The 12,830-nt window shown below is 40.2% G+C and overlaps 1 protein-coding gene across 4 annotated transcripts in view; it reads right to left on the reverse strand.

Moving 5' to 3' along the window:
* Positions 1-12,830, reverse strand: part of DYM (dymeclin) — a 341,383-nt gene that overhangs the window by 87,368 nt on the left and 241,185 nt on the right. For all 4 annotated transcript variants that reach the window (XM_077899788.1, XM_077899791.1, XM_077899790.1 and 1 more), the window contains one exon: positions 12,123-12,225. In XM_077899788.1, coding sequence (XP_077755914.1) covers positions 12,123-12,225 — 103 coding nt within the window. The remainder of the gene's footprint in view (positions 1-12,122; positions 12,226-12,830) is intronic.

Here is a 12,830-nt window from a genome sequence, read left to right on the forward strand (position 1 = left end):
AACCACACTAAAAGATCTACTTCAAGATAGAGTTTATTATTTTTAAAAAGATTTATTTATTTGAGAGCCTGTGTGTGTGCAAGAGCACAGGAGGGGAGGGGCAGAAAGGAGAGGAGAGAGAGAATCTCAAGCAGACTCCCAGCTGAGCAGAGAGCCCAACATAGGGCTCAATCTTAGGACCCTGAGATTTTGACCTGAGCCAAAACCAAGAGTTGGACAATCAACTGACTGAGCCACTCAGGCTCTCCTACTTCAAGATATATTTTAAAGGCAAGGAAAGCAAGGGTCAGAATGGCAAAATAAGTTGCCCAAGCTCATAGGAAATTAAAGGTAAAAAAAAAAAAAAGACACAGAGCACAGGTCTTCTAATTCTCAGGCTGTGGCTCTATCTAAAATGAGGATTACTCCTCGTTCAGCAGTGGTTCAAGATGATTATCAACATAATCCAGATCATCTCCCCAGCCACAATACCCTGTTAGGTTCAACAAGGCTCCTGCCTCAAGCCGCCCGCACTCCCTTCCATCTTGCTAGAACATGTCTTCTGCATAGCCACATGACTGCTCAAATGTTACCTTCTCAATGAGGCAAGCACTTCACTGTCCACCCATTTACACTGCTAACTTCTTAGTGCCAGCGTTCTCCATCCCTTCATCCTGCTTCACTTTTCCCTTGGACCCTCTAACATTTCACGCATTCATCTGTGCTGCCGCTCATTATACAACTCTTCATTAGAAAGTAGGCTTCATGAGGGCAGAGATTTTTATCTTACTGATACCTTTCACAGGGCAGAGAAAAAACAGTAGTAGCTAACAACATGTGGGATGAAGAATAAGGAATTTCAAGAACCATATGGAGTGTGTTTGTACATGCATTACTCTTTTGTAACTGTTATTATTAACTGTTAACCTGGAGAATATTAGTAATGATATGATGGAGCATTCACAATGGGTATGGGAAATTTAGGACTTAGAACTGGTTAATGAGCTAAATAAAGCACTACTTATGATGTAACAAAGGTTACTCTTACTCTTATCTGAATCGATGACTAGTATGAAACAACTTCATAAGAGAGATAGTCCCTAATTATTAAAGGCTCAGTACTTTTTAGGCTTAGAATATATCCCTAAGGGCACCTGGGTGGCTCAGTCAGTTAAATGCCTTCAGATCAGGTCATGATCCCAGGTCCCTGCTTAGTGGAGTATGGATTTCCCCCTGCATCCTGACCTCTATTCATGCTCTTGATCTTGGCTGCTCTCTCTCTTTCTGTGTCTCTCTCTCTTTCAAATGAATGAATGAATGAATAAATCTTAAAAAACAAAGAATGTGACCCAAAACGAATGCCATTAATTCAATCACTAAAATGGTCAGCTGGCACTGCACATTCAAGGAAAAAAGACACGTTTGAGAGCAACGCAATACTCTCCTTGTGAGTGTAATGAAAACACAAACTTGAGATCACAGAAGATAACAGGTGAGAGATTACAGGGGCCTCACATGCATGAAAATAATTAACCATGCCCTATTGATCATTAAATACACATACTAAGTAACTTCATTTCCCTGGTACCAAGTACATTTAAGGACTGAATTTAGTTCTTATATATCAACTTTCCAAAAATGACTGCTTTGTTGTATTAACAAATGAAGAAAACCAATAAACTCCAATTATGAAAAAGCCTCTAACAACTGTCAAAGCACAAATTAACTAGCCTTTCTACTTCCCTACACGTACTATTTCTCATGACTGAGATCTCCAAATGCACACCTCAAAAACTCAAATAATCTATGAATAAATTAATAAACAATTTAGGCTCCACTGTCTCTGGTGTTAATGGAATCTTCTAACAGCTGAAGTCTAGATAAACTCTGATGTTTTCGTGTCCATCTCTACATTTGTAAGGTGATCCTCAAATGTTCTTTTGAGGATTCTTAAGAATTTTCCAGAAATCCATGAAATTTCCAGAAAAACAAGCAGAGCTGAATTTTCAAATATAATTTGTTTTCATAAATTAAATCAACTAAGGAAAGAGTTGAATTTCCACTCATACAATGAGTAAGGATTATTGGTTCTTTGGGGTCTTATTTGGAGAAACAAAAATAAAGTGCCATTTATAAAACATTTGCAGCTTTGACTATAATCAACTGTAATAATAAGATACCAGCTCAAAAAAATTCTTTTCATTTAAACCTCTTTTGTAATACTGCTTTTTAATAACCCTCATAATAGCCGAATTAAAGGACCCCAACAGAAATCATTCATCCCACATAAAACAAACATTGCCTTTTCTTCTTAGCTTTGTTTTACAAGCTACATTATTTCCAGATGACGCTTGAGGGGACTAAGGTTTCAAGAATTAGATGCTTAAATAGACAGCTGCTTTCTATTTGCCATGTAAATCAAGGATATATCAAAGAAAATTCCAAACAGTAGACTTCTCTTCTTCCAACGCGGAACTACTAGCTGAAGCAGAAAGGGAGGAATAGAGAAAAACAATAAAAATCTGAGTGAACAGAAAATCAAAATTAGGATTCTGTAATAAAAGAAAATTTGGAGGTTGCTAGGAAAAGGTGCTTTCATAATAGCTCTGCACAGCAGCAGGTCAGAATTTTTTCAGTACAACAGGAAGGGAAAACACTGTGATCACTGGTTTTTATGGACGCATCACACAGTGCTACTGAATCTAATATGCATGGATTTTCTGTGCTCTTTAAGCTTCATTTAGAAAGTTAATTAATCATTGCCAGATTTCAATGCAAACACATCCCAGCTCCTTTTATAAGCCAGAGTAAAGAACACAAGAGCTATTTAAGTATTTTTCAGGGTAATTTTTCTTTACAGATCCTTAAAAAAGAATATTCGATCATAGTGTTCATGGACAGACGAATGTCCTCTCCAGGAATAAAAAAGGCCAACCATCTTTCCCCTAATGGAGGTATATGCTTTTTAGGAATGAAGATTTTTTTTTTTTTTTTTTAAAAACAAGAATGGAGTCCTCCAACTAAACATTGTCCTTAGAATCCTAGGAACATTTCTGAAACTCGTAGTTCGGAAGTACAGCCAAAGCCAAGTTATAATACAACCAAGAAAACTGGTCTGATTATAATTAGAGTGGTGGTGGCAGGGGAGGTTGCTCACTTGCTAAAGGCTTTATTTATGTGAATTTTTAAATCAATTGTACTAAGGAAGAAACTTCCTGGGACCTAATCAACGTGGGGCTCGAGACCTATTTGACATCAAAGCAGTTGTTTCTTTCAGAGATGTTCACCAACTTTATTCAGAAGATTTGGCTTTTTGGGGTTTTTTTAACAGCAGTTTCTACATTATGAAAGTTACTATAAAGATCGTGATTCAAATTTCATGATCCTCCTTGAAGATCTGGTTGATCCTAGAGCTGGAGCAGGGGAAACACCTGATGAGTTAGAACATCTTGAGAAACTTTGCAGGGTGGTGGGGGGGTAGGAGTATATTCAAAGGGCAGAGGAGGGACCTGAAAGAGCTCCCAATGGCCAAAGTTGGAATAACCTGAACAACAAAATAACAATAGCCCTGGATTACAAGACAAAGAATAAAATGATGATCTAGGAGTCCATACTGATAGAAGTAACTGCATAAATAAATACACCGAGGGACAGGCACTGAGGGGGCACTTGACGGGATGAGCACTGGGTGTTATTCTGTATGTTGGCAAATTGAACACCAATAAAAAATAAATTTATCATTAAAAAAATAATCAATCAATCACTGGAAATGTTAAAAAATAAATAAATACAATGAGGAAAGGTGACAAATCTTCCTTACAAAAGTGTTCAATGAATGTAGGAGGAATGAGACAAATAGAAAATCACTAATAAATCAGTAATATATAATGTGGGATAAGATCAATGGGAGCTAAAATTTCTGTGAAAATGTTGTAAGCAGAAATAGGATATTGGCATAGTCTCAAAATAGCTCCCCCCAAATATATGGTAATTACAAAGGGAAACAAGTTTATAGCAAAGAATCTCAGCAGACATCACCCTGGTGATGTGGTCAAGGAGAACACAGGTAAATATCACTGTTAAGACACACTAATGTCATGTGTCCCCTGACATGAAGCACTGAGAAGGGAATGGCACCTGTTCACTGGTGCCCTGATCCACAGTGTATAACGTCCATCTAATCAGGAGAAAATGCCAGACAAACCCAAGTCAAGGGACATTCTACAAAACAACTGACCAGTACTCTTCCAAAATGTTAAGGTCATGAAAGACAAGGAAAGATTTAGGAGACATGATAGCAAAATGCAATGTGCAATTCTGGCTTTAATCCTACAAAAGAGTACAGGCATTAGTGATAAAATTGCTAAACTGTGCAAGTGATTTGTATTTTTGTCAGTATGGTGCTATGGTTAATGTCCTTGTTTTGACAAATGGCCTGTGGTTACATAAGATACTGACAAAAGCTCGGTGAAGGGTATATGGAAATTCCTCAGGCCTCTTCTGTAAGTCTAAAATCATCTGAGAATGGTAGGAAAGGGGCGCCTGGGTGGCTCAGGCGGTTAAGCGGCGGCCGACTCTTGATTGTGGCTCAGGTCCTATTCTCAGGGTGGTGAGACTGAGCCTCATGTCAAGCTCTGGGCTCAGCGGGGAGTCAGCTTGGGGTTCTCCCCCTCCCAGGGGCCCCTCCCTGCGCATGCATGCACTTGTTTTCAGTTCTTTGGGAGTATGACCATATGCTGGGCCATAATTATTCCATCTTCAGCTTTTTGAGGAACTGCAGGTTGTTTTCTGAAATAGCTGCACAATTCTACGTTCTTGCCGTAAGCTGAACGAGGATACTAACTTTCCCACACCCTCACTGGCACTGGTGACCTTCTGCCTTTTGAGGACAGTCATCTTTGTGGTATAAACCCCACTGTGGCTGAAATTTTGCACTTCCTGACATTGAACATCTTCTGATGTGCTTACCGGTCACCTGTAAGTCTGCTTTGGAGAAATATCCATTCAGATCCCTTGCCCATTTTCTTTTCTAATGTAGTAAAAACTTCATTGCTCTCTTGCATCACAGTTCAATGGGGAATCCAACTGACTTTCAGTAAGATGACTCGGGGGTCCCTGCACTGCCATACTGAGGGACCCTAGAGTCTCACCCTAGACTTCCTGTGTCCAGCTAGTATATGGTGAGAGAGGTGCAGAAGATGGCCAGGAGGGGGGTGGTGACATCACTTCCACCTGTATCCACTCGCTAGAGCTAGTCAGGTCCCCCATGCCACCAGATGCAAGCACGGCGGAAAATAGTGCTTAGCTGTGTGATCATGGAGAGGAGATGGGACTGGGGAGCATCCCAATCAGTGCCCCAACCAAGGCCTAGTGGGATGTCTGGTACTCAGAAGAAGTGGCTGCCTGACTAGAAAATGCCAACGTGGGCAGCCCCAGTGGCTCAGCGGTTTAGCGCTGCCATCAGCCCAGGGCCTGATCCTGGAGACCCGGGATCAAGTCCCACGTCGGGCCCCCTGCACGGACCTGCTTCTCCCTCTGCTTGTGTCTCTGCCTCTCTCTCTATCATGAATAAATGAATTTAAAAAAATCTTAAAAAAAAAAAAAAGCAAAGAAAAGAAAATGCCAATGTGAACCACTCCTTTGCTCCTGATGGTATCCCTCTGGTTTGGTTCATCTTAGGGGCTCTGGGACACACTCAACCCTGGTATATTCGGAAAGCAGGCTGAAAAGTGAGGCCTCCTCTTTAGGCCAAATAACTACTGAGGTGTCCCTAGGCAGACTGAAGACGCTTCCTGATGCCACTGCTCAACTGTGGTCAGTTCACGGTGGCTCCCGTCATCTCTCCCCCTCCATCTGATGCTGTCACACGTGTCCTGCTGGAAGTTGTCCCTGTCCCCCGCCAAGGGCATGGAGACATCTCCACAACAACCCCCGCACTGCCCTCCGCCCAAAGTCCCTTGTCAGATATAAGATTTGCAAATATTTTCTTCTATCCTTTGGGCTGTCTTTTCACCTTCTTGATGGTGGTCTTTGAAGTCCAAGAGTTTTAAACTGTGATGAAGTCCAATTTGTCTGCTCTTCTTTTATAGCCTAAAATTTACTCCTATATTTTCTTCTAAGGATTTCACAGTCTTCGCTCTTACATTTAAGAGCTGTGGTCCATTCTGAGTTATTTTTGTGTATGGTGTCAGCACCTGTTACATGCCAGACACTGTGCTGGACACAAGAAACCCAAAGGTAATGATGAGCTGTTTTCACCTCTATGCTCTTATTCAGGAAGCATGGAGGCTGGAGGCTGGACTGTTTTCCTGCCTCAGTCTCTCCTTTCAAAATACTACCTAACACTGCAACTCCTTCCCATGAAAACTGGCACAATTCCTTCCCTACTTTCCCCAAATTGTTCTCTCCCTCTTTTGACAATTCATGAGTTTGGTTACAGCCTTCTTAGAAAATGTATCATATGGAATAGTAATATGGTTGTGCACTTGTTTTAACTAGCTTCTACAAATCCTCGTGTATAGTTGCTAGGCCTTCTTTACTTTTACCCCTCCCACCATGCTACAGTAATTCCCAAAGAGAAGTTTTAGCAACATCCTGATTAAGGTCACCATCACTGGAATAAATACCCAAACGTCATTCCTTCAAAAGTAATATCTAAAAGGAACAGTTTTAACAATGGCAAATTGCACCATTTCCAACTCCTTGGATACAGCAGCACATGCCAGATAATCATTCCCATGTTCTCTCAATGTTAAATTCTCTACCCTAGTCTTTATATCCCACAGGAAATCTGTGAGCGATGGTCTCATCCAGAATCAACACTATGAAATACAAAAAGTATTATGTAGTTAGTTTGTATGTATATTTATGACTGTGTGTGTGAAATGAAGCATTTTAACACTAGCTCCATAAAGGCACAAATGTACAAAACAAACAGCTGAAGATATTTTTCAAGATTACTGATCCATCAACTATTTCAGTCAAATGAATTTGAGATTTGAGTTACAGAGTAAACACTAACAAGGAATCTTAAAGATACAACAACCTAAAATACACTGGGGAAAAATGGAAAAATCCCTGAACTTAAGCTTTCTTGTTGTTGTTGTTGTTTTAAGATTTTATTTATTCATGAAAGAGAGAGAGAGAGAGAGAGGCAGAGACACAGGCAGAGGGAGAAACAGGCTCCATGCGGGGAGCCCGACGTGGGACTCGATCCCAGGTCTCCAGGATTACATCCTGGGCTGAAGGCGGTGCTAAACCGCTGAGCCACCTGGGCTGCCCCTAAGCTTTCTCGTTATGTGTAATCAGTTTAGAATGCCTCATAACACAATTCTGAAGAAACGAAATGTGTAAAAGCAAATATAAACAAGAACCAAAGACTGGTTTAGGGGCACCTGAGTGGCTCTGTCGGTTAAGCATTTGACTCTTGATTCCTGATCATGATCAGGTCATGATCTCAGGGTCGTGGGATTGAGCCCTGTGCCAGGCTCTGTGCTCAGCAGAGTCTGCTTGGGATTCTCTCTCTCCCTCTCCCTTTGCCCCTCACTCCTGTTCACTGGCAGGTGTGCACACTCTCTGTCTCTCTCCAAAATAAATAAATAAATCTTAAGAGTTATTGGTGCAAAAGGTAAGTCAAATGACTTACTCCAGGGTTAGCAATATTTTAGGGTTCCATCCGGAATGATAATGATAAGAAATCAAGACTTGATCAAAACAAATTTCAAATACATGTCTTTTGCTCTTTAGGAAGTTAGAATGTGAGACAGCAAATTATTAGATCAAATAGAAGCCAAACAACCTGTTTTATGTGTACTGAACTAAGAAAAATATTACAACTACCCTTTGAATAGCAAAGGGGCAATTTTAACATTTCATTTTTTAAAATAATCTCTACACCCACCATGGGGCTCAAATTTCTGACCCCAAGATCAACAGGTACGTGCTTCACTGACTGAGCCAGCCAGGTGCTCCAGGAAGAAGGCAACTCTGACATAAATATCATGTACATAAAATATAAAATTTAGCTTAAAAATTACACATGTCCACTACATGTCAAATGTCATACAGATATAATTTAGATCTGAGACTCCTCTGCAATTCTGGATACCTGCAACGTCATATAGATGTACTGAGATGGAGCTTCATCCTCATCAATTATTGGTTAATATTTAGCCTACTTTTTTCAGCCTAAGATCCAGAAACTCATGCCTTCAAAGTGCACTCAATCCTGCTGGGAGAGAGGAGTATCACAAATGAAACAGCATCTATTACTTGTTCTTTCTGTGTGTGTGCACATGTATGTGTTAACAGATCATATATTCCAAAGGTTCTAAAATATTTTGATCTCAAGCCCCTTTTATAGTCTTAAAAATCTCTGATGCTCTCAAGAAACTATTTTTATGTGGATTATATGTATTGGTATTTATAACAAATTAAAACTAAGTACAATTTAAAACACAAGAATCCACAATAACACATTCCGTGAGCTATCAGAGCAATAAAAAGATCACCCATCATGTAGCCTCTGGACAGCTCTACTGCACAGTCACGGGAAAAGGAAAGTAAAGATGAGAACTCTGAGAACCACTGGAATGTGTGTGCATGTCTGTGTGCATTTCCACATGCACACACATGTTAGGAGCATTACACTTGCTAATCATTCAATGATAAACTCTAAGCTGCTATTTTTACTTCAGCTGATTTTTCTGATTCTGTCTCCTTTAATCTTTTTGGCTGGGTCTTTTTGGCTTAGATCCTTAAAATTACTGTTTAAAATCAGATACAGGGTCAGTCCTACAGAAAGGTTCTCATGTTTGTTGATGATCACAGGACAATGTAATTTGGTTCCTACGGTTCCACCTAGAATAAAAGTTAGACTCTTCTCATCCTAAGCAGTTGCTAAAATGACTGTCAGGAGTTACAGAAGTAAAGCTTATATGACACCGCAGCAATATTTATAACTTAAAAACCACAGTTATAGTTCAAAAAGCAACTCTAAGTCACTTGTTATTTTCTGTTTCACTTTACATATTCAGGTCTGTTGTACATGATCAAAGTGGTTTTAGAGGCTTATTCTTATTTTTAAAAAATGTTGAAAGATTCTCTTTAACAATTCTCTCCTGTCCCCTTAGTCACTGAATTAACTTTTAGGATGCCCTAATGATAGCAAAGCACAACCACGTGGCCAGCTGAACTTCATGTGCCTTCCTAGACATCTCCACTGCCATGTGTGGAGGCTGCAAACAAGAGGCTATTACTCTCTGTACTCAGCATTCTCTCTTCCCAAAGAGGATTCGAGTGCAATTTTTGTTTTTGTTTTATTTCCCCTTCAGCAGCCAGGGCGGTCTCATTATTTAGAACTTGGTGGAAGGCTTCAGGTTTCCCTGAGCTGTTCTGACAAATGTGGTTGTACTAAAGTATTGACACTAATGTTCTTGTGACTTGCTATTTGATTTCTAGGTTGTTATTCAACTGACTTGTGAATTATACACCATAATGAGAATAAATGTTTTCTTAATCAACTCAGAAACCTCTAGGCAGGCTGAAAGTACTCTATGTATTACAGTGAGAAGAACAATACATTCCTGTTTTTAAGCACTTACTCAAACTCATTCAATCCTGGTGTGAAAAGATAACCACGGCTCGGATAGAAGTGAGCTCTTATGCTCTCAGGGACCTAGTGCTGCACTGAGACCCTTTCCTTTTCCATCTTTTACAAACATGTGGTCTACACAAGGAGTCCAGGACACAGAATTTCATGTGGCTGTTGGCAGAGACATTTAAATAACATTTCTAGGGAAGGTGAAAGGAGAAACATTTTATTTTCCCACTTAATGACCAATTTAAAAGAGAATGACAGTGAGAACATGGTTTCAAATATGCAAATCACTCGTAGTGTTTTGCACAATGGGAATGACAAGCGAAAACACTCAGTTGCTATGAAAGAAGAACACACCACACCACAGGGCTGACTCACCTTGCAGGAGTGAGTGGCAGGAGGGATCCCTTACTGTCACTACTACTGAAGGGGGCAACCCACCCTCCTCAATGAACTCTGAGGAAAGGCGGTAAAATCCAATTTCATAAACCCATCTGGAGTGTGTTGTGATTGTAAAGTCTCATGCACACAGATGTTAAAATAAGGACTGTGGATAACAGATTCTAAATGGAATTTTCTCTGTATTTCTATGGAGCAGATAATTTAAGAAATTCATTTTTACTTAGTGACAATTGTATGCAAGAACAAGGCAGAGACTCTAAAAATTGTCAGGTTTGATAGAACTGATATGTCTGTTAGGAGTTCAACCTGTCCTTTCATTATATAATCACTTTCATAACTGGCAAATACCCCTAAATATGATCCACTTTTTCAAAGACATAGTTATTTTCTGGTCTCTGATTACAGGAGAATGCTGCTAGCACAACCTTAACACTAAATACACTCAACATATTTTTATGGAAGAAATGACACAGGAGTGCTGCATAAGCAAATGGTAACTGTATAAAAATAATGAAACATTTATAGAGGAATTGAATTCAAGTTTTTTTGTTTTTGTTTTTGTTTTTTAGAAAGGAAGGGGAGGCAGTGCAGAGGGAGAGAGAATCTTAAGCAGGTTCCAGCCCCAGTGTGGAGCCTGATGCAGGGTTTGATCTCACGACCCTGAGATCATGACCTGAGCCGAAATCAAGAATCAGATGCTTAACTGACTGAGTCCCCAGGGCGCCCTTGAACTCAAGTTCTTAACAAATGCAGTCCCTATTGCCACTCAGATGCCCCAACTGAAGTTCCAAGCAGTGATTACCAAGAAATATTTTTCTTATAACAAGTCATTGCTCAGATAGAAGTGGCTATTATGCTATTTTTTCTTAAAAGTTGAGAATATTCAATGAGCAAGAAAATCATAAAAGATGTATGGGGGGGGGGTAAACACATGCATACACAAAATAAATAAAAGAGAAGGAAACCAGCACAAGCCAGGTTGCCGCTGCACACGCTGCTATCTGTGTTTATCAGCGACTGCTATCTGGACCGGGGGCTGTTCCCACAGTCCCATATCAGCACAGCCATTTAGAAATGAAACAAACCACAGGAAACACAACAACTCTTCAGCTGTCTGGTATGCATCACCACTTCAAACTCAGAACTTAAAAACTGTCTCCTGAAGTTTCTAAATATCAACCCACGGAGTTGTTATCCTTACTAGAACCCGATGCAGTGCTGCTATGGGCTGCGACAAGATAATCTTTAGCATCCTCATCTAAGCCATGCTCTAGAACACAAGGCAGGTCACAGACAATGGCCTGGCCCTAAGGAAAGTCCTGATGCAGTCTCCTTCCTGTTGTTATATAACAACCCATCTCCGTGCCACTCCTGCTCTCCTCTGCTCTTGCTCGCTGAGGTTAGGTGGGAACAAGCTCTTTATCTCTGGAGTGGATGAAACCAAGGCAACACACGAGTGCCGTCCTCCACTGCCCACGGCTCCCAAGACCAGAGCAGTGCACTGTGCTGAGTGGGGCCAGTTAGATTTCCTGCCCCAGGAATGGAGGATGAAGGCGTCAAGACTCTGGTCTGGTGGCTAAAGACACAATACTCACAGGCCATGTCACAGGGTGGGAGAGAGGAAGGCTGGAGTGGCCACTTGAGGTCCAAGCCAACAACAAATGGGGACATCCAGCCAAGAGAGGGAACTGAAGAGTAAAACTGAAGCAAAAGGAAGCAGAGCCTAGAAACGAAATAGCCTCGGAGACACAAGATATTCTTGAACCCAAAGGCTTTTCAACGTCAGGTTCTGGTTCTCTGTGAAATCTGGGTATACCTCCAGGGCCCCTTGAGCTCAGCGAGAAACTTCTGCTGATTCTAAGACCGCTCCTTTTGCCTCCGTGTAATTAGTTTGAGCGAGTTTCTTACCCAACACACCAAGAGTCCTAATTATTAACAGTATCACTGGCTCAGGGTTGACTTTCTTTGACCAGTTGTTAATAATAATCGTTTAAAAGTTCTCCCCTTGCTTTGGGATAGCATTCCGTTATCTGCATAAAAGAGTCACCAAGATCATAATCAGATCTTGAAAACCCAGATTGGTACTTACAAACCTAACAATGAAAGGAAAACTTTTGACTGATAAAGTAAGGTGACTACTTACGTAATCTGGAAGAGGAACGTCATTGGAACTCAGCGAACCTCGCAAGGACTGTGTGGCTTGTTCCAGAACTTTGTTGTGTTTTTTAGACAGCAAGGAAAACAAACTGAAAAAACAAAACAAAACAAAACAAAGAAAGAAAGAACTAAGTGTCTCCTTTTCTAGGTTTTATTAGTATTATAGAGTTTGGCAGAATGTCAATTATTCTAAAATATACGTGTAACGATTTTTTTTCTTCATGCCTGTGTTAACAGCAGGATTAATAATACTATCAATAGGACAACAAATGAAGTGAGGACAATGTTCAAATTATAAGGATTCTAAAAAATTTTTTAAAAAAGTTTGACAGCTTAAAATTCTATTTCAAGCATAGAAGAACTTTCCACAAGCATGGAAAGAACAGTGGACAGAGATTCAGACAGCCTGGGATATGTACGGACTTCACAAGTAACCCAGAGTGCCATCTGTTACTAGTCACTTGGACTTGTATCTCAATTTCCTCATCTTCCAAATAAGCGTGTTGGATTAGATTATTTCTCTAGTATAATACAACCACTTTTTCTCATAGCTTTATCTTCTTACTTCTCAAAAAGAATGACTTTAAATATATTTAAGATTTCCATTTCTGGCTGTGATGGATTAACGAGTACCAAATATTGCCTTCCTGCGATTAACATCTTAAAAACTGGACAAAACATATGAAATGATTTT

This window comes from Canis aureus, chromosome 6 (assembly GCF_053574225.1).
Source record: "Canis aureus isolate CA01 chromosome 6, VMU_Caureus_v.1.0, whole genome shotgun sequence".
NCBI classification, from domain to species: domain Eukaryota; kingdom Metazoa; phylum Chordata; class Mammalia; order Carnivora; family Canidae; genus Canis; species Canis aureus.